This window comes from Parasteatoda tepidariorum, chromosome 3 (assembly GCF_043381705.1).
Source record: "Parasteatoda tepidariorum isolate YZ-2023 chromosome 3, CAS_Ptep_4.0, whole genome shotgun sequence".
Taxonomy (NCBI): domain Eukaryota; kingdom Metazoa; phylum Arthropoda; class Arachnida; order Araneae; family Theridiidae; genus Parasteatoda; species Parasteatoda tepidariorum.
Window position 1 is genome coordinate 83,546,931 of NC_092206.1, and position 25,477 is coordinate 83,572,407.

The 25,477-nt window shown below is 30.4% G+C and overlaps 2 protein-coding genes across 2 annotated transcripts in view; both read right to left on the reverse strand.

Annotated features, from left to right (window-relative positions):
• Positions 1–644: 644 nt before the first annotated feature.
• On the reverse strand, positions 645–12,298 carry LOC107456039 (glutathione S-transferase 1-1-like). Its single transcript, XM_043044941.2, has 5 exons — positions 11,846–12,298; positions 8,906–8,964; positions 8,009–8,150; positions 5,443–5,610; positions 645–888 (listed from the first exon to the last, which is right to left on the reverse strand). The coding sequence occupies exons 1-5, from the start codon at positions 11,987–11,989 to the stop codon at positions 736–738; spliced, it is 666 nt and encodes a 221-aa protein (XP_042900875.1). The 5' UTR covers positions 11,990–12,298; the 3' UTR covers positions 645–735.
• A 2,394-nt stretch (positions 12,299–14,692) lies between these two features.
• LOC107456037 (uncharacterized) overlaps positions 14,693–25,477 on the reverse strand; it is a gene marked incomplete in the record, with an annotated part of 87,981 nt that continues 77,196 nt past the window's right edge. Inside the window, 6 exon segments of the mRNA XM_071178907.1 lie at positions 14,693–15,082; positions 16,976–17,080; positions 18,642–18,744; positions 19,139–19,231; positions 20,537–20,619; positions 24,319–24,506. Of these exon segments, the coding sequence (XP_071035008.1) occupies positions 14,945–15,082; positions 16,976–17,080; positions 18,642–18,744; positions 19,139–19,231; positions 20,537–20,619; positions 24,319–24,506 (710 nt within the window).

The following is a 25,477-nucleotide window of genomic DNA, read 5'->3' on the forward strand; positions in this document are numbered from 1 at the left end:
GTAAGCTGTAAAACAAACATAAAATACACTGGGGACATGAAAATGACTGTTTTTGTGAGAATGACCCATATATATGTACTGCAAAAATTAAAAATACTTGTGTATTAATAACAACATTAAAATTCTCTCGTTTTCATAAAATGTCTTTGGTAAAGAATAGGTGTAGAAATTCTATTTTGGGACTTCAAGGCTGAAAACATACCTTTGAATTATAATTAGATTTATATTTCAAAGGAGGAGTTATTTTTAGAATCTTGTCCCTCTTCCACTTCCATATTAGGAAGCATTAAATGATTTTCCATAATGCGTAGAGTTACAAAGGTATGTACGACTGGAACCTGTTTACATCAAAATCTGTAAGTATTTAATGAGGGAGCGATTGTTTTCGCATTTCTCTTGCTGAATAACGTGTTCCAATAAACATCTGCCGGAGCCATCCCCAGTTTCGTCCACACCCCCTCCCTTGTGGAGTGGGGATGGGAACTGTTATAACCACCTGCCTATCTTTAAATAAATCTTTTTATAAGTATTATGGCTTTTGACTGCATTATTAAAGATGAATTTAACAATGATAACAGGGATGTAGTCCTGTTGTTATGTATGTATATATATATAATATATAAGTACATAAACATTGATCAAAGTTTGAATATTACATTAAATTTTAATAAGTTGTCAAACTACTTTTTAACAACTAAATCTTTCAACAATACATTCGTTTTCTTTTTTCAATATTCAACTGCTATTTGACTGAAGTCTCTTTGTTAAGACTTTTTTATATTCCTTAACAGGAATCTCATTGATTTTCACGTAGGATGGGACTTCTTTCTTCATTTTTGCCATCCAGGCAGATATTTTTGGGTATTTATCAAATGAATAATCCAACCACTGCAAAAAAAAGCGAAAATTTGTTAAAATGTATCATGACAATAAATTAAATCAGTAAAGTTACAATATCTTCAAATTTAAATTTTATATGAAGCGAAATCCAATGAAAAGGGTAAAACATCTATTTTTAGAAACGGGATATTTTGTCCGCAGTAATTACTAAAGCAACAGCTCGATAATTCATAATGCTTGTTTTTCAAATGACTAACATTTTTCTACAGGTCATGAAATCTGTTTGTATTTTTTTATCATGCACATTTTATTTATAAATATATAATATATTAAGAATTTTAATTTTTCAATTTCCGTAGAAGAACTAGGGAAGTTTCATCCGTTAATACAAACATATTTTTCGCTTATTTTCTTAACGTTATAAAAAACTTCAAAATTAACACTATTAAAAAGCTTTTATTGCTTATTATCTCGATGAATTGAAAACTACACTTTTTATTAATGATTTTTTTTAATAGTGAAAAATTGGATAAAATCTTCCCGTTGGTTGAGGGTTGACAACTTGTGAGAGAAAATAGACTTACGGGAACTGAAAGAAATAATAAATTGTAAATTAATTAACAGTATAGCAATGTTAAAATGTCTCAAAAATGATAATGATATCGTTAAAAAAATATCAAATATTTATTTACTGATTAGAATTAAAATAATCTAAGCTAAAAGTTTTAAATGTTTTCATCACATTTGGCAATCATCAGACTAGTATAACATAATGTCATCTTATCAGTAAACTGCACTAACTATGTGGAGAAAATTCGTTTTATAGTCTTGATGTTTGTAAAGTTCTTCTTTTCTTTTCATTTTTGGGTAGACTATATTTGAGGGTGCCCCTTTATTCTCGGGACGCCAAGTTGCGATCGCGGTTGATCGCCAAGCTGGGCGATGTTGAAACCCAATCGTGATTCTAATAGGTTTAGATTTCAGCTTTATTTTTAAATGTTCCACAGTATATGTAATTTCAGAGGTCCGTTAGTTCTACGTTGGATATCGGCTGGTAAGGTTACCTTTGCTTCGGGTCAATAAGATCGGATTTATGTGGGCAGTCATAAAAAGGGACTATAAAAAAAATGTCACCGCCAGTCCGGTACCACGGACGCCATTTTCGATTCTTATTTCGCCGAATTTATGTGGCGATGGAGGTACACAGATTCTATTCATGATAAATTTAGACAGTATCTAACTGCTATTAGAAAATTCTGTGCATGATCTGAGGATATCAAGCTTAATGAAGAAGTGAGTTTTTTTCTTTTCCTTTTTTTTCTGTGCTTACTCCATTAATTTTTGTTTTGATTCAAAATTTATTTTATTGTGTTAATTAATCTTGCTTATATTGGGTTCCTTACAATTTTATAAAGTTTTACCCGCCATTCCTGTTACCACAGTGTTCCGCTCAAATAGGAATGGCGCCATACATAAGTCGCCAATTTCACCAAGGGGCACCCTCAAGTATATTTTAACCTCATTTTTTTTCCTTTTCTCGTTCAGAAGTTTCATTCTCGTTCTTCGTTCAAATATCTGTCAAAGTCAAAATCTTTGATTTAGAACCATAAGTCAACTTCCTCTGAGCAGCCATTTTGTTACATAAAAATAAGAATGAAAATAAGAATTCATGTCTCTGTGTGTGAGTCTCTCTTATAGCTCCCAAATTGTTTGAGCTTGGGTACTGAAATTTGAACAGACTGTTGCAAGAATTTAACCACCAATACTAAAATTCCTTCAAAACTTTTAATTGGTCTATTTGAAAGGGATGTTACAAAAGTGAATTTTATTCACCAATTTAACATTCTAGACGTTGGACGATTGCGTCTTTTTCCAATAATTAAAAGTTAACACTTGGCATTTTTTCGAGCTTACAGCTCTGCTTGATCACATTCGAGTTTCCCTCACGTTTGTGACGTTAACGAAATAGTGATTTAAAAATTATCCAAAACGACAAGTTTATTTTAGGGATATTTCTGTATCATGATATCTGCTACACCAACTGCAATCGCAAGCGCCAAACTGATTTTAAATGGAAAAAAAATCAAAAAGAAAAAATGTCGAGGTTTGCCCGGAGGTGGCTACGAGTTATACCCTCCCAGTCTGCGATGTTTTTCTTTTAGTTTCTTGCTAGCTGCTACCCGGAAGTTGCCATGAATTGAAGATTATCCAGCCACAGATCACAATACGGAAATTTCCCCTTAAAAAAACACACTTTTGAAATGTAAAACATAAATTTGAAATCAATCATAATTGAGATTTTAAAAAAAACAGTAGCTCACTGAAGAGTAAAATTAATCGAGACAATTGCTTGACGTGATAAATTTCGACAGCCTAAAAGCAGGGCTGAATACAGTTACTCTTTATTTTAATAGGTTCAATTTCAATAAACGTGCATTGTCCAAACTAATAACGTAAAGTTTAGGCAACAAATAAGAATAAAAAGTATTGGGATTATTTTAGTTTTCATTTCAGTTTTGTGCACCATTGCGTAGCGTTGATTAAGACCGATTAATTGATTATGCCTAATGTTTTTACCTGGTGCGAAAAAAGATATTCCTTTAGTAAAAGTATAAAAAAAGGCATGAATATTATAAATAAATTCAAACAATAAGGATTTAAGAGTTTTAATAAAAAAATAACCTTTTTTTAAATTTATATGTTACAATAAGGATTTAAGAGTTTTAATAAAAAAATAACCTTTTTTTAAATTTATATGTTAATGAAATATGGCTTAGAATAAAAAAATCTACTGCAAAAAAAATCATTTTTGTATGAAAAGGATATCACTTGTAAGTTCTCGTTTATTTCATTCCATTGACTGCAAGATGAGATCGCTTACAATATAAACTAAGTGGTAAATTGCGATGTTAGTGTTTCTCTTTCGAAAACGATACGAAATTTCAGATCAAAGTGAACTTTCTGAAGCTCTGTGCAGAGAAAATACAGGTACCTCATGTTTTTCCCATTTTAAGATCATTTTGTCACGAAGTACGAATACTTTGAAACAAATATATTTGTATTCTAAGTGTTCTTTCCTCAGCGAGATTGTTCACAATGAGTATATCAGTATTAAAGCAATGCTGCTCTCAAAGTCTTCAAAATCCTTTTTAACAAAATCTCGTAATGATTTCTATATAGAAACACTATGTTACGTCGACCGGCCTGTGCACGGGGCAGGGAACTGTCCTTGCATCAGAAAGGTCCTGGGTTCGAATCCCGGGCAAGGCATGGATGTTTCTTTCTCTCTCTGTGTGTGTTCTATGTCCTTTCTCCTTTGTGTAGGAATGCGACCCGGCCTATAAATGGATTGCGGTTGTGTGAATGGCGTGGCAGAAGTCGAATTCCTGGCCATAGATGGCGCCACTGAAAAACAGGAACAATCGCACCCCCGCTGCCTAAACAGGCATACGACAAAAAAAATAACACTATGTTACTACAAAATTACTACAAGATAATGCTATAAGCAGTCCCATTTTACTAGATATCATTACTTTCAGAACTATAGTTGCAGTCGATCAAAAATTGAAATGCTAGCTTGGGACTTTGGTTAGTACCCTGTAAAAAATAGAGCTAAAGCTAAGTTTAATTAAAAAGAAAACATGAATCTATTTAATAACAGCTTTTCTACTTGTTTTAACTATATTTCATAATCGGTGTTAAACCATTCTGATTTTATGACTATCAATGTTCAACTCCGTAGCCTTGTACTTTTAAGCCCGACCCAGAAGATAAGGCTACTCCAGGATCAAGCATTGTGGCGAACGGGACCTTCGTTGAGGAGATTTGATGAAACTTATCCGCAAGTACAGTTTATGGAAGGGAAAACCACACAAACCTCTTATGGTTAGTAAGACGGCAAAGGAATTCTAACCCATGCTCGATATACCACTGAGGATATTTTGCAGCAGTGATGTAGTCTGTGTTAGACGGAAGCAGAATTTTTAACAATCAGCCATTGCTGGGATTCGAACCTGGGTCGACTCATTGGAAGACGAATGCTCTCTCCCTTGTGCCATCGCGGATCAGTTTTTCTACTTTGTGGAATTTTGTAATCTTACTTAATGCTTAAGAACTTGCTTCATATAATTATTTATTTTGAACTTACAATACAGAAAAATAATTCCAAAATAAAAATTAAGCAGAAGTAGGAATAATAATTAATTTTTAAGCATTTATCTATGATTGACTAATGATCTTAACATACCAGTTAAGGAAAATTCAAGCTATTATTCAAAAACATTCTAAGTCAAGTTTTTGTCTATGAATCGATTTTTTTAGTCTTGATTTTTTTATTGTTTAGAAGTAAAATATAGTTTTGGATAAATGTTAATATTTTAAAATATCACTTATTATTATTAGGAAAAGTAAAATATTACGTCTCTTTAATCTTTTGATTGTAATATAGAAAGAAATGTTATATAGATAACTACAAATTTTAAAAAAAAAATTTTATAAGGTTAATTTTTTAGTTCAATAAAATTTAGTTCATACAAACATTATTATGAGATGTAAATTAATCCCTACACATATACAAAAAATATTAAAAACTTTTTCACTTACAAACTTAATGGATGATAAATTCGCAACGATGGCAAAATCTGCTATGGTAATGTGATTTCCTGCAACGTAAGCCGTTTTTTCTAAAAAGCCGTTCAGCAATTTGAAAGTATTTTCAAAATCTTTCACTTTTTCAGGATCTGCAGGTTTATTTTGATACACCATGGGCGTCTGAAAAATATTAATTAAACAAAATAATTACGAGATGAATAAGTTAAAAAATTAAATGAAGACCATGGAAAAAGAATTATTTATGTCCATAAAAGATAACTGTTAAAAAAATAGATAAATGTTTCATCCAAAAAATCATGAAATCTACAACCAACAAAGAATGGTTTACGGATTTCACGAAGATTTCCATTCATTTAAGTATTGGCACTTCAAAAAGAATATTATTGATACCCATACATGTAACTCATGATCTTAATGTCAGCTGATCGCTTATGAACAAGGTGGCGTGTTAAAGTCGAACTAAGTCTCTCCGCAGAAGTTAGAATATTAATTAATGTGAAGCTAATTAAATACAACGCATCGCAATAATATAGCACATCGAATTTGTTAAAATGTAATTCTTCTTTTGCTTAAATTAGATGTATTATTTGTTTACGTAATTTATTATAACTGTGATATGTATTTATTTTGTGCACCTGGTAACTTCGATGCATAATTGTTTCTTCTTGGCTTCGTACCCGGCTTTGTGTTAAGTAAGAAATATTAAGTGATTTTAAATCTTTTTGAAAAAAATTGGAATGTTTCATTTAAGAGAATTGATACTTGACGGTCTTGGCTTACTCAAAATAGAATGGAAATAACAGTTGATAACGTTAGCAAACGCCACGTCACAACAAACAATAAAAGTCGAGATACGCACACTACATGACGTGCAGGTATACCATTCAAAATGTCTTGCAATAAGCTTGATGTGCTTTCTTTACATCCGTGGTTCAACCAGACGTAACTGTAACGTAACCGAGTTCCAGTTAAAAACGAACGGCTGACAAATTTCAGTGAATGACGCATCTATAAGCATGGTAAGTAAGTTTTTTATTATTGTACCATATAGTATTTCTATGCATGATGCTTTTAATACAAATTTCTTGTTCGAGTACATACTTTAGGAATGGTTGTTTAGCTTGTTCGATTTGATAGTTGATTCACTTTACTTTTTAATTCTAGGAGATGAATATTTTTAAATGCGTTACTTTAAATACGTCTAAAAAACAGCTTCATCATTAAAATTTTAACGATGATTATTGTAAAATGCAATATAGTTCTTCTGATTGCTATAACGCAGTTTAAAGATAAATTATCACTTAGCATGAAAAAAAATGCTTTCCTTCTTATATTTTGGTATGTAGTGCTTATCATGAGCAAGCATTAAAATGTACTTATTTTACACTTAAATTTGAACAAATGTAAATATTTAATTGTATTTCACTGTAAAGTTTATCATTTTAATTATTGATTATTATATCTAATTCCAATTAAATAGCGTTATTATCGGTAGAATCTTACTTGACGGAACAAGCTTGGCGCGATTTTAAATGTTGAGGACAACACCAAAATTACTGCCATTGCCAGCAAAACCAAAACGAAGCTTTTATGTCTGCAGAATATGTAAGTATTTAAGACAAAGGCAAGTATTCTGACAATGAAAATAATTTCTAATCAAGAGTAAAAGTATTAATATTATTTAAATGCATTATTGTTAGTAAAATATTTGATGGCAAATTGTTAATATTACAATCAATTTGAATTAAATACATTCTAAAGTAAAAAAAAATTGAAAGAGTGAACAATAGCCTCAAATGTGTCCTGCAATATCAATCAATGAGCTCCTGCCAGCTAAAACGAGTTTAAGGACATATTGGTCTACCTTTGCCTTCTGCTTACTCACTGTATAAATACCTTTTTGACAAGACATTGTATCCCAGAGTCGCAGTTACACCCAGCTTTACTTCTCATCTTACGTACATACCTCTTCCACCTCTTCACAAGCCTACTACTACAGAACGGCTACAACTATAGAAATGATGCCAAATGTAAAAGTGACGCCTAGGTGTAATAAATTGGATATATATATATATATATATATATATATATTTGAAATAAGCTAGGGAATGCATATCTGCATTTTCCCTGAGTCCGTCGCAACAGACATAATTTATTTTCCATTTGAGAATTTTGAACATTTTTTTTCGCTTAGNATGATTTAACGATATTTTCACTCAATTTAAACTCAAATTAGCAATCATTTAATTTTAAAATTATATTCTTAAATCATCTTTAAGCATGATTCGTCTAACTGCAATATTTATTGCTCATTTATCAAATTTTCTCCAAATTTTTCACCTTAACTATTACACTTTCGCTTCTAATTTGTATCTCCACCGATTCAAAGTAGACAATATGCTTTATATAAAAAAAGAATAATAATAATAATATATAAACAATGAGCTTAATTTGAAAGCAACAACTCTGATACTTCCTTTATTACAAGTGAGTTCTTAATTTAGAGTTACCTAAAAAGTATAAGATTATACTTTTAATTTAAAATCTAGAATCATACCATAACACCCCACTGAGTTCTGTAGAGTGTTCCACTATCGAAATAAAGCATTCTGTCCACTACAGCTCTTTCAGCAGGGTCGCTTGGATAAACAGGACTTTCTGGAGCATATTTATTCAACATGTAGGCCAGAACAGCTCGACTGAAATATACATATTATTAATAAGTTTTATCTACCCCATTATAGTTTATTATCATTATTATATAGTTATATTTTACCATTATAGTTATAGTTTATCTACCATATCTATTGAAAAAACTGACAAGTAACGGATTACCATTCAGCAACTTTACTCTACACGTCTAAACTTTCTGTACTATTTAAAATTTGGTTGACAAAGTAGGGTCATTTAGTGACCAAATGATTGAATTTTCGGAAAATTATAGTGCTTTCAATATTTTTCTAGCTTTGTTTTACTTATTTAATTAATGTTTTCGAAGTAGTCAACTTCCTTATCAGAAAAACTTCAAGATTTGCATTTTTATGTAAGATCACAAAATGACTTGTCGCTAATGTTTTAAAACAGCAACGTGAGGAAATGAATAAACGTTTTACACAAAAAGTAAATCAAATTATTTCAATGATTTACTCACATAATGAATGAATAATAATTATTTAAAGAATTTCCTTTTTGTACGTGGTTACTTAATGATACCACTAGGTCATAAATTCCCCTAGGAATTAAATTTGAAGCATAAAAAATTATAATGAAGAATGAGTACATTACAAATGTAGTCAACATTAATAGTCGTTAGATTAGAAAGAAAGAAATTTTTACTATTTATAAAATTTCTTTGTTGAATCGTGTGCAAACTCTTTTGCGTTACCTTAAGGGGGGAAAATCATTTACAGATTGCTAGAAAACATACAATATTCTTCAACAGGAATGAACTTACCCTTCATACAAATAAAATCCATCATCTTCGATAGTAGGAAGTGTGAGAGTTGGATTCATCTGGTTAATAAGAACAATTGGTTTAAGTTTGTTAAAAAATAATTAAATTAGTTGCGAAAAATAAAATGAAAAGTGTATCAAACGAAGGAAAATACACTAGAAATAGATGATAGTTCAAATGCTTAACCCTAAATATTTTGATTAATTAGTGCAGGCGATTTCCTGGCTAAGAACTTAATTCGCTTCAAAAATATGTAAAGAGGAAATAACAGAGGACAAATTTCAAGCTCTCAAAAACAATCACCCATTTTCAAAACTTGCCAAATGACAAGGAGAAGAAAACAAAGAACATTTTCTTTTCATACAAGTCTGACAAGTGTTGCAAATGGAGACACTTGTTTTGGAACACTTGCAATATGCCGACTGTTATTTCCTCTTTACATATTTTAGAAGCGAATGATTTTTTTAATTAGATAATATCTTACCACTCTTCTTTCTTGTGATTATTTATTTAATAGTGCAGGTGATTTTTACGGTTACGAAATTAGACACAAAAAATATTTTCTCTGAATAATGATATTTTTTTCCGACGGATTCTTGAACTTTAAAATATGAGAAAATGTTACAGTCTAGTACATAATGTTTCCATGGTTTAATCAGAAGAGCGATCTGAAGTTTAGATTCCTAAAAATTGATTTCATTTTTGCATATTTTGACATCGAAAAGCATTTTTAATTTTTATATATGGAAAAAACAATTCGACTGATTCCTTTATAAATTGGATTTTTTTTAATTAAAACACGTAAATTGAAAAGTATTAAAATTTTTATACCTTACTTATTTCAAACTGTTTCAAATTATTTAGATTTAATAATAGAAGATAATTATTATAGAAATTAATTTTCAACTCAAATTATCTTCGAAAGATATTTAAAATGTGTATCAGTCAGTGTTTATTATTCAGTGTCAAAAATTAAAAAAAAAACTCTATTTATAAAATTGTTTTCAGTTAAAATTGTTTTATAAAATTGTTTTCAAAGTATAACTATTCATGTTTGACTTACTATGTTTGTATAACTATGTTTGACTCTCAGTACTAAAAACACTGGACAACGCTGACGAAATGTTGCCCGAATTCCTTCATAAATCTCAATACTCTTTTACAGAACCAGATAAAATACCTATTGTAAAACATATTGGTATTATTTTTTATAAATTATTTATATGCATAGTTTTACCAGTTTTAAAATGTGAACAATTAATTGATTAATTTTTGCAACAAGTTCTAAGTATTATGCAGACACAACTTTTTAAAACCGTCTATTTTCATTGAAAAACCTTTTAATTATTTCAATTGGTTTTAATGGAAATATTAGCAAACTAACGGCAGTACAAAAGTGTATAGTATTGAAAATATTGAACAACTTAAGAATTTCTTTTTCATTTAGGAAACTTTTATTCCCTAAAAAGAATGGAATAAGTAGCAATTTTTTGGTCCCATCTCTTTCTCCTTACCCGATAAAAATTCTATTTTTGAGCCAAAGGGACTTTTTACTTAGTTTTAGGAAGAGATTACGGGATATTTAACTATTTGCCGCAATTTAGATTTTCTTATGTCCATGTGAATTTTTTATTACAAGAGTTTAATTCAAGAACCTTGTGGCAAAATGTACCACGTGACATTAAACAAAAGAAAATTTGTGTCTAAAAATATGCTATATGTCTAACATTTTCAGCTAAATCATTTAAATAAGACGATTGTTAATTAGACTATGTGTTTTGTAAACAACGCATTGTTATATTTTTTAAAATTGGTTTTTGTAAACCAATCAAACCTCAAAAGCCTTTTTTCTACAAAAACCTCTATTATGTTAGAGTTAAAATGTGATTTTTAGAAAATACTACCAAATGGTTTTCTTTTTTATTCACGCATTTTATTTTAACTAGCCACCTTTGGCGGCCAGAACTCAATGAGCAAGAACTTGACGCTCAATAACCACTTACGCATAGCTCAATACATAATAAATGTTATTTTGGTTTTATGAAACAGCTAAATTCCAAAACAAAGAACTTCAAGGTAAAATAATGTTAGTTTTTTTTTAACTTTAACTAGTTACATTGAGCCATTGTCCAAGAATTTATAAAAAAATTATAAACATAAGCTGAAGTTTTTAAGTACGCGTGGCAAAATGCAATGAGTTTAAAAGTAAACAGTCAACAATATAACTACTGATGTTTATAAAAAACATATTTAACCCTTCTCACATCTATTTAAATGAATTTTGATAACTTCATAATCTTAGGTATTGTTAATATTTACACAATCTAGTGTTGTCGCCATATTTTTTATTCTATCTATTTAACTCTAAAAATATCCTATGACAATAAAAATGTTAACAATAAAGCAATTTCGTTGGGATAAAAAGAAAGTATAACTTATTTTCTTGTTGCATGTAAGTTGCTGGTTAATTGTGGTTTTTATTTCTTTTTAGTCTTTGGTGCACTTAGATATTAATTAAAAAAAACAATAGATCTAACGCATAAGTGCAATGTCAGTATTGCTACCTAAAGAAATTCCCGTGATTAAAAAATTGAAATATGAAAATAAATTAGGTTTTAAAAATAATAAGATAAAACTAATTTTAAAAGATAATTTTAAATTACTAAAAAAATTTTATAAGATTACTGCTTAGATTGCGAAATGAAAATTATTTAAAAATATGAAGAAAAAAAACGCCTCAAACATTTTGAATTTCCAAAATTTAGGACAGTGGTATTCATTTTTCAACATAGAATTACCTATAGAATTACCATTTTTCAACATAGAAACAACATAGAATTACATAGAATAATTACATTTATTAATTTTGCAATTATTTAAATACTATGACTCTTAAATTAAACAAGCAATATTTTAATAACAAAATTTTAAAGTACATACCTTCTTATATTCTGGGGTCTTGAATTCCCCTGTACTTAAATTATAACTGATCACATCGATTTCCAATCTCAGGTAATCAGCTGCCATTAATACTGAGCGGCAAGCTGGACAAATAGGTGAACTGTGCATCTTAAAAATCGCCATTTTTAGCGATCGTAGAGAAAAAGTATTCTCTACTCGTCAAATATTAAGCAATTTATCACTAACAGTAGATTGACAGTCTTCTTACCACAGGTGAAATATGATATGATAACCTATCTAATCAGACGTTAAGACAAAAATATTTGCAAAAAATTTTAACATCCAGTTTTTGCTTACGATTTGACACGTTGTGGGCGAAATTCTAAAAACAAAAATAAAAGGCATTATTTTGTACACAAAAAATTCTTATATAATTCTTTCTGCTTTATCCTAAAAGTGCAACAGGTTTGACGAGAAAGTTATAGCTCTCTTAACTTCTAACCTTGTTTGAGAGTTAAAAATAGCGTTTCGTTTCAAGGACATTAATGAAAACAAACCTAACAAATGGATATTGTTCTTCCATGGGATATGATGAAGCCCTCCAATTGATGAAAACCTTGAATTGATCGTTATTGAGTTTTTTCTATGTTAAACTTGTCAATTTTATGGACATACAAGCTTGAACTGTTGGAGGTAATTTCCAACAGGAAGCATTTTACAAGGACACGTAGTAAAAGTTTATCTATTTCTAATTTTATGACTATTTCGTAAACTTAGTCATGACCTCTTGAAATATAGCATGTTAATGACTACATGGTATATGAATAGCGTGCTTTTTGTAATTACGAAGAAAATAAATCTAAAAATGTATACTAAAAATGATATTATTACTTAAAAATTTCGATGAACAATTAAGTTAATCATTAAAAGAGATTGGTTTTTTAAATCAATGTGAAAAAAAGTAGGAAATAAACTTTCAACTGCAGTTCTTAGTATTGTACCATATTAGTGATAATATTGTTATTATCACTAACATGAGGTTATTATCACCGATCTTGTTTGGCCAAGCGGACTTATAGTTCTTATATGTATGTCTATTGAAAATACCTTAATGCACAGTTATCCTATATTCATTGGTATTTGAAATAATATATTTTTCATTATTATGCAAACTGGTGTAGTTTCTTATCTTCATTCTATTATTATCTTGCTCGAGTTTATTCCTCTTTCCCTATAGGTTAAACAGCTTTTTTTTTCCTTTTTAAAGTATGTTTGTCTCCTTATTTTCTTCTGTCATTAGTATTATTTATGCTTTAAGAAAAAACAATAAATTATTTGTAATTGATTCAAACAAATTTAAATTTTCGAGTCAAATTTAAATCTTGAAATTTGTTTTTAAAATTAGAAGTCTTTAAAATCTTTTTATATTTTTTAATGAAACTTTGCACACAACGTACCCTGAAAATTTATAGTTCGCAAATATTTAATTAGGTTTCTAATATCAATACATATGATTAAAATTTTAGAAATAAATAATATTATTATTTTTTAATTATTTTTAAAAATTCACTTGAAATTGGAAAAACAGTTTTTCTTGTTACACCTTACTGTATTTATGACACTTATTTATTGAATCTAAACCAAAAGTAAGTAACATTTATAGATTATTTATGAACCTTGGCATGACAAAATCTTTCAAAATAATAAAAGGATGCTTCATTTTCACGACGATCGCCATAAACCGTCGAATCATGTAAAAAAGAACATCCAAAAGTGGCCAAACTAAGAATAACCATTCACACTTTCAGTTCCATTTAGGCTTTGCATTCAAACCGCGTGATCTAGTAATTTTTTTCCGCCTATTTGAACATTGAAAAAAAGAGTTGACGATTTTTAATTTACCGATAAACGAGGAAGATGCCATTTCGTTTTTCCAGGAAAAAAAGGTACTACCTCTACCTCGCTATTGAGTAAGCTTAAATGGACCCAAAATGAAACTCTGTGTAAAGGAAAGTTTGAGAAGGTTTCAATGTGAAAAGTCGTCAACAAAGGAAATAGCCTTTTTTTTACGTTAAGAACAAAAAGCCAAGAGACACTCCTCGTCATCTTCTAGAGCCTTATCTTGGCGAAATTCATGTGGGAAAGACAAGCTTGTTGATTTAATATTGATAGCAATCCCGGTGATAATGGAAACCACAAACTAAATACGAATAATACTGTGGGGGCGGAGTTATCGACGATGCCAACCTTCATCTATCAAAAGGTACCTCGTGATTTAATCAAGTTAGCATGTCTAATATACCAGTGTATTGATGTTTAATTTTCGTAGTGGTAGTTACGCCACAATACTCCCCCACCAGAATTTTATCAGGGATAGAATTCGATGAACGGATACCACTAGTTGCTGTACTTGTGAAAGACCGGGAGAGCTGATTTTAAGGTCACCTGGTTTTTGAGTGCTGAATGTGAGATGCGTATTAACTTCACAGCCGTAGTCGCTCCTGTGTGGCCATTAGCTGTCGAGTGTTTGTGTTTAATCGAGACGAGACTGAGTAGCAACAGCGTGAGGAGGTTGATTATGTTGCAGTCACAAGTAGCAAGTCAACTGTTCAGTGTGGATTACCCAACGAAGTAGACGTTACCAGATTGAAGTGGGCGTCATTGCGTGTTCAAATCACGTCCGGAGGTCACCAAAGTGGGGGTGGGCGGAGTTATCGACGATGCCAACCTTCATCTAACAAAAGATACCACGTGATTGAATCAAGCATGTCTTATATACGAGTGAATTGATGTTTAATTTTCGTAGTGGTAGTTCCGCCACACTACTAACATGACGTTTTTCTTGGCGTCGTTTTAACAGTAGTCGCTGTGGAAATCAAGTAGTATCAATAAAACACATTTATTTATAGTACATAAATTAAGAAAAGTACAAAAAATTTCATTTTATTCTGAGATTTCTCAAGATGGGTTATGGGTCAAGATGAGAATTCAAAAGATAGGTTATTTATGATTATTTAATCATAGTTTTCCAATAATTGTTCATTGTATTGTTAAGTTTCTTTCAAGCCAATAAAATCCAAGGCAATGTTTTCTTTTATGGTTTAACATATGTTTTAATTATAGCACTGGGATAGATGTTCAGCTGATATAATCCAACAGTTCAGAATAGTTTTTAAAATACACACTGTTCTCAATTCCATACACGTAAAATTCACCTGTTTTACCCTTGCAATAATAGTTTATCTTTGTGATAGGAACTGCTCGAACACTCTGTCTCTGAAATAAATTGAAAATGTCTCAATCAGTATAGGTTCAATACAAGAACATGACATTGCAATTCTAAAGTACTAGCCAGACTGAAAGTTTTTCTCGGTACTATTTTCACGAAAAATATAAACAATATCCAAAATAGTATAAAATGACTTTTGGTGACAAAAACCACAAATATGGCATAAAAAATCAAAAATTTAAATATGTTTATTGATAAAAAATATTATTGTTAAAAAAATTCATAACTCCAATGTTATACACATATCTTTAAAAGCCTTTAAAGTACAAAAGTTATCAGAAAACTAAAACATCTTATGCATGAAGCACTACACTTTTGTATATCGCTGCCTCTCCGCACTAACATACCATGTGTCACATTCAGGCCTACACTGTAAAAAATTCAGAATCAAATTACAGTATAAATAATCAGCACTTTAGGTACATCATACATAAAATTCATTTTACAGCAAAATCCATTTCTACGGTGAAATATTAGACAGTAATTTTTGCTATAATATTTATTTAAGAGTGATTCAGCGATTTTACGGTATTATTACTGTAAAAAACTATGGTATATCAGACTTTTTGTTTCGATGATCCAGTAAAAATGGATTTTACTGTAAAAAGTACCTACACCTAACATCTTAGCATCTCTGAGTGTCGGTACTTTTTACCTCAATAGTTCGGAATTTCTTACAATGTAGTATCAAACTCTATTTAGAGAGGAGCAATAAATTTATAGAAAATCAGAGTAAATCATGAAATGTCTGAGTCTTTAGAGAGTTTCTGTAAGCGGTCTTCTGTTTATTGTGACAGCTGAAGCCTCTTTTACAGCATCCTGTAAAAGAGGTAACTGATAAAATAGCATAAAAACGCTATAATGTTCTGGAATCTCGATAAACATTCTGAACTTCTAAACATTTACAGCATGTGAGTCAATGTGAGTGAAACTAATCGATTCTGTCAACACAATAGACACTTGTTCAATAAAGAGATTTGGGCTCAAATACATGGAGCGTTCTTTCACCCCAAACTTAAGAATTTTTTCTTTAAAAGGTTAACCCAAGGTGCTAAAAACACTCAGAGATGTTTACACATTTGTTGACAGTTTTTCTGTGGAGTGCATCTTGGCGAATTTAATTAATTTCCTTCCTAAATTTCGAAACTATTACTCCCCATTTATAACATCTGTCAACTAAAAACTCACATTTCCAGGGAAGAATATAGTAGTTTAATTTGAAACGCAGCATTAAGACAAAACTTATTTACAAGCTTAAATCATCAGTGAAGAGTGAAACAATTATACTACAAAATTTTAATATTAGATGTTTACTTAAAAACTTAAAAAAATAAATAAATGAAGTAAAAAAAATTAGCTAAATGGATTCAAAATGTCAAACAGCTGCAACATGATAGGTCGCACATCGAATCTTTTTAGCATGATGAACGTAAAATGTCAAATAGCTGTAGAATGAGTGTAAAATAATTTCAGAATAATGAACGCAAAATTACAAATAACTTTAGCATGATAAATGTCACAAGGTAATAATAAGACTTTTAGTACAATGGTTTCAAAATATCAAACAATCGCAGCACTATAGATTAACATTTTAAATCGCAGCACTATAGATTTTAACATTTTAAATGGATGTAACACATCAAAGAATAAAATTAAAGAATACTTTAATATATCTTCTGAATTCGGGATTTTAAAGGACAGTTGAATAAAAACGAATGATATTTTTGTTTTTGCATCTACGAGTAAAAGCATGAAACACAAATACAAAGAAATTAAATTTTATGAGTGATGAATTTTGAAAAAGTTCTGCAGTTTCTGTAATACATGAATTGTAGTTTCTAAGTTTAGAAAATACTAAACCATCAAAAGAACAGGCTTACCTGCAAGAGTACAACTTTATTGGCACAATCTTTTTGGTGTTTGAAGACAAGATTGAGAGACGCTATATTTATTCTCGCTTCAGGAAATGTAGAAAGAGGTTGAACCTGAAATATTTATGTTCTAAATGAGGTTTCTAAAATTATTTTTTTCTAAGACTAACAAGTCTTTGAATAATAAAAACCAAAGCACCTTGCTTTAGCATATAAATAATATCACTGAAACTATAAATTTATAATATTCGACTAGAAATTAATTAAACATCTTATTTTTAAATCAGTTTTTAAAAATAAAGATTTTTTTTCTCTTTTTTTAATTTATTATCTTGCTTTTCAGTTTGGTTTAATTTCCGATTTCTTTATCTGTTTAAGTTTCATTTTTTATTGTTCTTTTATTGATTTCAGTGACTGATCGCGACGACCTAAAAATAAACAAAATTTGGAGTATTGTTTGGCTTCTGATGCAGAACTTTCATCCCTTAATTCACTTCTTTAACATTGAACTTTCATAAAATGAATATTAAATATATAAAACATAAAGATAATGGGGCACTATCTACTAATGTGCTAGCTACGCAGAAGTTAATAATTAACATGGAGATTTTATTTTATAATCGGCTATGAACAGTCTACCTAATTCTGAGTTTATGACTATGTATGTTCAGCTATGTAGCCTTTTAATTTTGAACTCAACCCAGAAAACTTGGATCAATTTGTTGGACAAGGCAGCCTTCGGTAAGGTCTTTATGATGGAACTATCCAGCAATTGAGAAAAACCTCGCAAACCTCTTACAGTTAACCCAATGGCGAGGAGATTCTAACCCCTGATCCAAAGAATGTAGGAAGAAAAAGAGATTTGGCTCTACAAATACGTCATTAACGTGGGGAACTTCTCGGTGCGGTAAGCTATGCCAGGAAAACAACTTACAGGCTGAGAAACTTACTCAGAATTAGCAGAACATCGTATGTATTAAGATCCAGTGTATGCGCATAAGAAGTAAAGAGACAGTCATGAGGTACGTCACCCGTGAATCGGTTGTACGTTGTGTACGGTTGGGTGCGCTGTCTCCCGCTAACCGCCATTTTGTTCTTTTTCTTTATGTCAAAATGTGTTAGCAGATTTAATCAACATGGATGATATTCTCAAAGAAATATTTTAGTCAATAATACAGTATTATGCAGTATTTTATTAATAGTGTAAAAATGCTGAATAAACAAACGAAGAACAAAAAGAGAAAGCTTTTCTTCTTCACCCCAACCCCAGTGGGAGGAGAGGAGGATGCAAACCCGCTTCAAGAACCTCTGCGATTGTGCCCCTAAATGTTGTTTTTTCCTTTGTACACAGGGACCACACCTAGCCTCTGGGAAGTGATTTATATCATGCCTATGGAAGCTAGACTTCCTAACCCAATGTATATACTCTTTGCCTTGATCCATCCACCACTGAGGATATTTTAAGTCAGCACTGTGGCCGATTCAGGCCGGATGCAGAATTCGTACCAACTAGCCACCACTGGGATCCGATCCTAGTTCACCTCATTAGGAGGCGAACGCTCTATCCCATGTTCACTACGTGGAAATGTTTTATAAAGGTGGAGATGAAGGAAAAACTGTTTTTAATGAGCAACAAAATTAAAGGCACTACACATATATAAATTTAAACACAAACCCTGGGGCTTTCTTCACTAAATATTTCGTTAGAGGTGGATAACCTCAGGAGATCAGAGGGTATGTCTGTGGGATTAACATCAGATTCATCCACATGATTTGTCCTATATCAAAATAAGAAAATGGATATCAACATATGGAATACAATTTATTAATATTCAAAATTAATTAGAGGAGTGTCGGGTCCATCGGACATTAATTGTTATATTAAAAAAAGATTATTTTCAAAGTTTCAAGTATTTATGCAGCTGGTAACATGGTTAACAATAGTTTTGAAAATATGCTGATTACCGGACATGTTTTTCTAAATTTCTATTTTTTTAAGTTAAACTATTCTTTTTTTTGTTTATTCCTTTTTAGATGATAAAACAATAGAAACATATAAAAATATTGTTTATTACTCAATATTATACAGAAATATAAGCAATATTCCTTAAGTGGGCGGGGCTACCCGACTCTCCCCTATAAGAATTAATCTGTAATTATGGAATTATTTACCATGTCACTTTGAGTTCTTTATAGGTTTTAACCTTCTTATGTCCATCACATACAATGCAGTTTATTCTTCCACAGCTGTAGCATGGATCACATCTATAACAATTTTATGAGTTATAATAAATTTTTTAATGTTAGTAGCAAATAGTTCACAACAAACAATAACAGTTGTTCATAACTAAATAATAATTAGTTTCACAACGATAATGCTATCAAGCCATTAATTTCTCGTAACAGTTTGGGTTATTACTTCATTTCTTACAGAGCGATTTGAACGATTTTAAAATCTAACATAGTCCAAACTAATGTATTTCAAAATTGCACTGTATGCTCTGAAATACATTGTTTCTTTTAAAACATACTATCGAAAAATTTAACCATATTTTCCCGGTAATTTACAGCGATTTTATAGGTTGTTGATTTGAACCATGTTTCCATTTTGGTTGGACCATACTCTTGTATAATTAGGTTCAAGGCAGATTAATTTGCACGATAATGTAGTTTGACTTGGAACCGTTTTAAAGTTTAACCTAATTACGGTTTACCGAGGTGCAAAATTTCCAGCACATGCCGGAAAATAATCGAAGTAAAGCTGTCATTGTTGGTTCATTCATACTCATTTTAAAAGACTTAAACTTGAAGAATCTATCAATTTTTATTGTTTTTTTTTTCACTTAGTAAATTTTTTTTCGGAATGAAGAGTTCTTGAGTTTTTCATTAACATATTTTTGTAAAAAAATTCATTAAATGCTGAGCAGATTTTGCAATAATAATTTCTTCGTAACAGACGCCATCTAGAATAAATTCAGACGTGTATTAAAAAATGCTGTGAAATTCAAAATGCATAAGTTAAGTTTCAAATTTCGTGGTATGCATACTCACTTACAAAAAAATAAGGTGTTCTTGAGTTTGTTTTGAGGTTGACAGATGTAAATAAGTACACTTGAGGTCGAAAAGGATATTATGTTTTGCACCAAAAATAACCTTATTAATAAACTTCAATTTCAACCTCATTTACACCTCACAAAATCAGCCTCATATGTAACTCAAAATTAATTTTAGTTTAGACCGATTAAAATCATTGACTCCTCAAATATACATATTTGCTTGAAGCGTAGAAAAAATGATCCGGTCACCTCAAAAACAACCAACCTAAGCTGGTTACTCTAAAGTAGATTCACCTCAAAACAACCTCAAGTGTGAATAAAACAATTTCATACACTTTGATTATACCCCTTAGGAGGTTGATCTTTTATAAGGTTATTCTTTTAAATCAACTTCGAAACCTCAAATCAATATTGACACCTCAAAACAACCTTACAAAAAACTCAAAAATACCTTACATTTTTGTACGGGCTGATATATTAATCCAGTAATCTTATAATATCTTCCATCACTTACATGAGGCGGCCAGTTTTGTTGCAAGTCAAACAAGCAGAACGGTCTTTGAGGTAACCATCACCGTTGCAGCGACTGCAAGGATTCTGAGGAATAAAAAAAAATACATAAGAAATATTTTAAGTTAATAATGTTTTCTTAAATTACATCTTAATATCAAACTTTGTAAAATCTTAATCTTTCTATACAAGAAATTCTAATGATGGTGTCGCAGTTTTCCAATGTTGACAATAAATTTTATTGGCTGGAAAATCACATGTTAGGAGGATCCAGTTTTCCCACATTAATTTTCATATTTGTTTGGTTGTCATCAGCATAAAATTGATACAAGTCATAAAGTTATTATTTTCTTATAAATATTTTTGTTTCCCTAATTTATAAGTTATTAAAATTAAATTACCTGTACTGTTATTATTTCGTTTTTGATTTTGTTTGATTTCTAAATTAACAATTTAGGAGGATTGTTTTTATTATTATTATTATTGGAATAAGATATTTTTCTACATTTTAATATAAAGTTATTTAAATCGAAAACTTATTAACAGTTTTACAATTATTATTTTTAGGTGAAAATTACATTAATATACTATTATTATGAATTACTGTTAGAGAGATTAGTTAAATGATTTAGAACATAAATTTCAGCTTCATGCACAGAGTGATGAATGCAAAAATTGTATTTAAACTCCATCCTTCCGTTTGGTAAGCAACAATATTAAATTACAATAGTGAATTCACCAAATTTGTTATAATAATATACTTTTAGTTTTAAAATTTATTTCAAAAAACTATTACTTAGAAAAGGGATTCGTGTTCACTTATAGATATTAATAGTATCAGTCCTGTAGTGGACTGATCGTTAAGTCACGGTTCCCAGCAGATCACCGAAATCAAGCATCATTGGCTGCTGTCAGTGTGCTGGTGGGTAACCGCTTGGATCAGTCTGCGTTGGGACAGAGGCTGTGCTGTATTGGTTCTCGTTAATCTGTTCTACCGTTAAGTACTCGACTTCGCGTGCAGGTCGTCGAACTACTGAAGCGGGGGTGCCATCCTCTCTGCAGAGGATCAAAATTGTGATGGCAGGTCTTTGGATCATCCTTTAGGGATGTTTCCCAGACCATCTCCAATATTCCATTGTGCAGATTTAGTGCGATATAAATGAACTACAACAACTTAATAGTGTCATAAGGAAAATATTTGGACGTGAGAAAGGGAGACACTAGTTCTCTTGTTAGTAATATATTTATGTTTGAATAATTTCAACTGTTTTATGTCATGAAACAGCAATTATTGCGAAGAGCTATCATTGGAGTTGGTGGGCATCAGCGAACAGGGGGCTTTGATTACTAGTATCATAATACAATGTACAAGTATATTCACGTATCTCAAGATTTACGAACAAATACAGTTTATCACAAGCTTAATTTCATGTTTGTAAGAAATAAAATTAAATAAATGTAATGAACAATTGATATGATGAAGTATTTGCATTAAAATATGTCTGATTTAAGACTTAACGTAATAAATCAATACATAAATTGTGGGTCTGTTTCGCGACACTGAGCTTTTGGAGCATGGAGCATTCCAAATCTCTTCAATTATCGTGAAGTTTTTCGTTTAACGTTTAACGATTGTTGATTTTTGGATTGATTCAACTCGACATTTTACGTATTGTTATTTTTCTTTATTTAATAGTAATTTTTTATCAATATTTTAGCTATTTCCTTCAAAAAAAGCTTCAGTTAGGAAGTTGAAATCTTAAAAAACAATAGATACAGTTCACTATTTTTGCAAACATGGAGAACATTCCTACTGAAAGGGATTTGCTTGCTCTACTTTAAATGCACTAATCAAAGTCTTAATATTTATTTTGTATGAATTTTTATTTTGTATTAATTTTTATTTTCCTAAGTAAATTACAAAAATATTGTTGTTGCAACGTAGGAAAATATTTTGAATCAAATTGAAGAGTTCGTTTTCGGAACAGTTTAATTCTACACAAAATAGTTTGCTTAAAACAAAAATAGAAGGAAGGAATACCACCACTTTTTTTCTAAAGAGGAAAGCTGATTAAACTTATCAATTCATTTTCAAGCGGCATCAACAGAACAGTTTGAGGGTGGGGTCTCCAAATGCTCCATGTCATATAACTGATCCAGACTCGCATGTCAATTGAACAAACGAAAGCAGTTATATTAGAATTCAAACTAAAACATGTTTTTTAAAGAAGGAGGGGGGAAAAAGAAATTGAGAAACTAGGAATTCGAAAGTGAGAACGAGACCAATCTAATAAATATTCTGATATTACAAAAAAAAATTTCTGTTTCCTTCATGTGTACTAAAATAAAAAAATTATAAATGATATTTCCTTTATGTAAAAAAATTGAATTGAATATCGTTATGTTTCCTTCAAATACAATATAATAAAGGATAACATTCTTTACTAACACATTTGTATTCTTGTAAAAGTAACTGTAATTGTACTTATAAATCAATAAATTGTAAAAAAAAATTTCAAATGTAAATATTTAAAAATACGAAAATTATTTCGACTGAAAAAACAAGTAATTTATTATTTTAATGTTCATGTTTCCAATTTTATGATAAAAACTTAAATCTTGCTCAGTTAAATAGTAAGTACTTTACATTCTTTTAACTAAATGTTTTCTTTTATTAAAACTGTTTTATATTTAGAATATGACACAAATTATCAAGCTATTTTAATATTCTTAGAGAAAATTAATTCAGTTTTTTGTTAAAAAATTCCATTGTGCAATTTTTTTCTTTTCTCGATTTTATTTCTTAACAAGATTAATAACCAAAACTTTATGATCATTAATTTCATTTTAATTTTATCCAGTTCGGATTGGAGAAACATATTATTTTCGATCTTAATATTCATTTTCATTTTTTTTTTCTGATTATCTTTGTAGAGCTGCTTAAATATAATTATTCTTTTAAGCATGTCATTAAAACTTAATGTTGTTAGAAAATTACACGTGAATCCCTTACATTGAGCCTCATTAAATATGTCATTAAAAGGATTAGATTAATGGGTAGTTTAATGTGAATAGTTAATTATCATTATCAATGATAGATAAATTTACCAAAGGAGTAATATACTGTTGAAAAGTTCGCTGCATTTCTTTTAAATGTGATGCAATAATTATTATCAACTTAAGTTTGCTGAATTAAGGTTACAGCGTAAAATATAACTAATTTTAAATTTTATCATTGCTCTCTCCGTTTAATAAATTATTTTATCACAATTTATCTTCCATGCCTCTCCCTTTAATGGAGCTTTTGTCCATGGCTAAGATTAAGCTTGAAGACTCTTGGCGTGTCCCACCAGCACACCGAGGGTATAGGAATGATAGGTCTGACGGCTCTCTGGCACTTGTATGCAGCCGACTAGACCAGACCGCCCTCACTTGCTTTCTCAGTGGTCGCTTAAGATCTTTAAACTATTCATGTGCTTTGATACCTGTACCGTGTGCTACAATGAATAGGCGTCCCCTAAACATCATTGCTTGCCTGAGACCAGACAAAATATGACAGACAATCCTGTGATGTTATTGAACATTTTCAGTGTACACAAAATCATGGATCTGATTTGGCCCTGTTGATCTTGGGGATGTGCAATAAATGCAACATCACAATTTTTGAAGTATTAATGAACTATAGAACCTCAATGCAACATTATTCTGTCTTTCGCAACATTGCAAAATTAAGTCTAATAGAGATTACAGTACAAAATATGTATTTTGTTAAAGTAGTTTTCTTACCCAACCTGCACCTTTACAAACTAAACAATCCTCTTTACCACGATCGTCACATTTCCGACAATTTCTTAAATGTTCTGAATGCGGTACTGGAGCATGCGTTTCAGCATTCTGAAATTTCTGTTTGCAGACGACAAAAATACTCCGAATATTCGGTTCAGGCCCATTATTTGATCCATCTATAGGTTTTCCTGAAATCAAATTAAAAAGACAGTTATGAAGAAGAATGTCCGCACAGAAGCATTATGGAAGCGGTACAGTCAGTTTTCGGTTTAACCGCTGACTACAAAAAGGCTCCTGGGTTTTAGCAGACAGTGTGTCTCCTGATAAAGTACAGTTTTTGCTAACATACATATCTTCAGGATTTTGTCTTTGCCTGTTTTTGGTTTCTAACTTTTTACTTAAATTGCTTATATAAGACAAATTTGGTATAGTATTTTAAAGCTTTTTTTAAAAAATTTGCTTAAATCACCTTCATACTTTGATTAGATAGCACACAGGCATACTTATGTTCTCAAAATTTTAATCTACATTTAGTTGTTCGCGTCTTAAAACACTAGTTTGAAAAAATCAGTTTTCATAAACACTGAGAGAGTTTTAAGCATTAAAATTTTTTTGAACTAAATGGAACGTGTTAAACTGTAATATTATTCAAGTTTGCTGCAACCTTAATAAAATGCCAAGTTGAAATCATATTATCGGGATTGTTTATCCGTCATAAACTTGATTACACGATATTAAGTTTAACGGAATACATGGTTCGAAATAAAATTTTATCAAGTTTACAAAAACTTCCTCCCATAAGATAGCTCAATGTATGGTTATTATTATGGCTGTGTACATTGTGTTTTGAACCGCCATGATATGAGAGTATTAAAGAGCTGTAAAAGGTGTGGTGTAAAACTATTTTTTTTATGTTAACAGGGATGCCAAGAGAAACTAAAAATGTATGAAGTAGTAGAAACTCAATTCATTCTTATTTATTTAATCCATTTAAATCTTCAATGGAAACCATAACTTACAATTTAAATCATCCAATTATAATGCGAAAACAACTTTAAAGCCTTGCATTCAATTTCATTTGTAAACTGAAAGAAATGTACTAGAAAAGTTGCTAATTTTTTACCTGTTTTAATGAAATTTTGCTTTTTAATAATCAAAA

Coding starts and splice junctions, on each gene's coding strand:
- LOC107456039 (XM_043044941.2), bottom strand. CDS start 11,989: ATGGCGATTTTTAAGATGCACAGTTCACCTATTTGTCCAGCTTGCCGC. Junction 8,151..8,905: donor GGATTTTATTTGTATGAAGG/GTAAGTTCATTC, acceptor TGTATATTTCAG/TCGAGCTGTTCTGGCCTACA. Junction 5,611..8,008: donor GAACTCAGTGGGGTGTTATG/GTATGATTCTAG, acceptor AATATTTTTCAG/ACGCCCATGGTGTATCAAAA.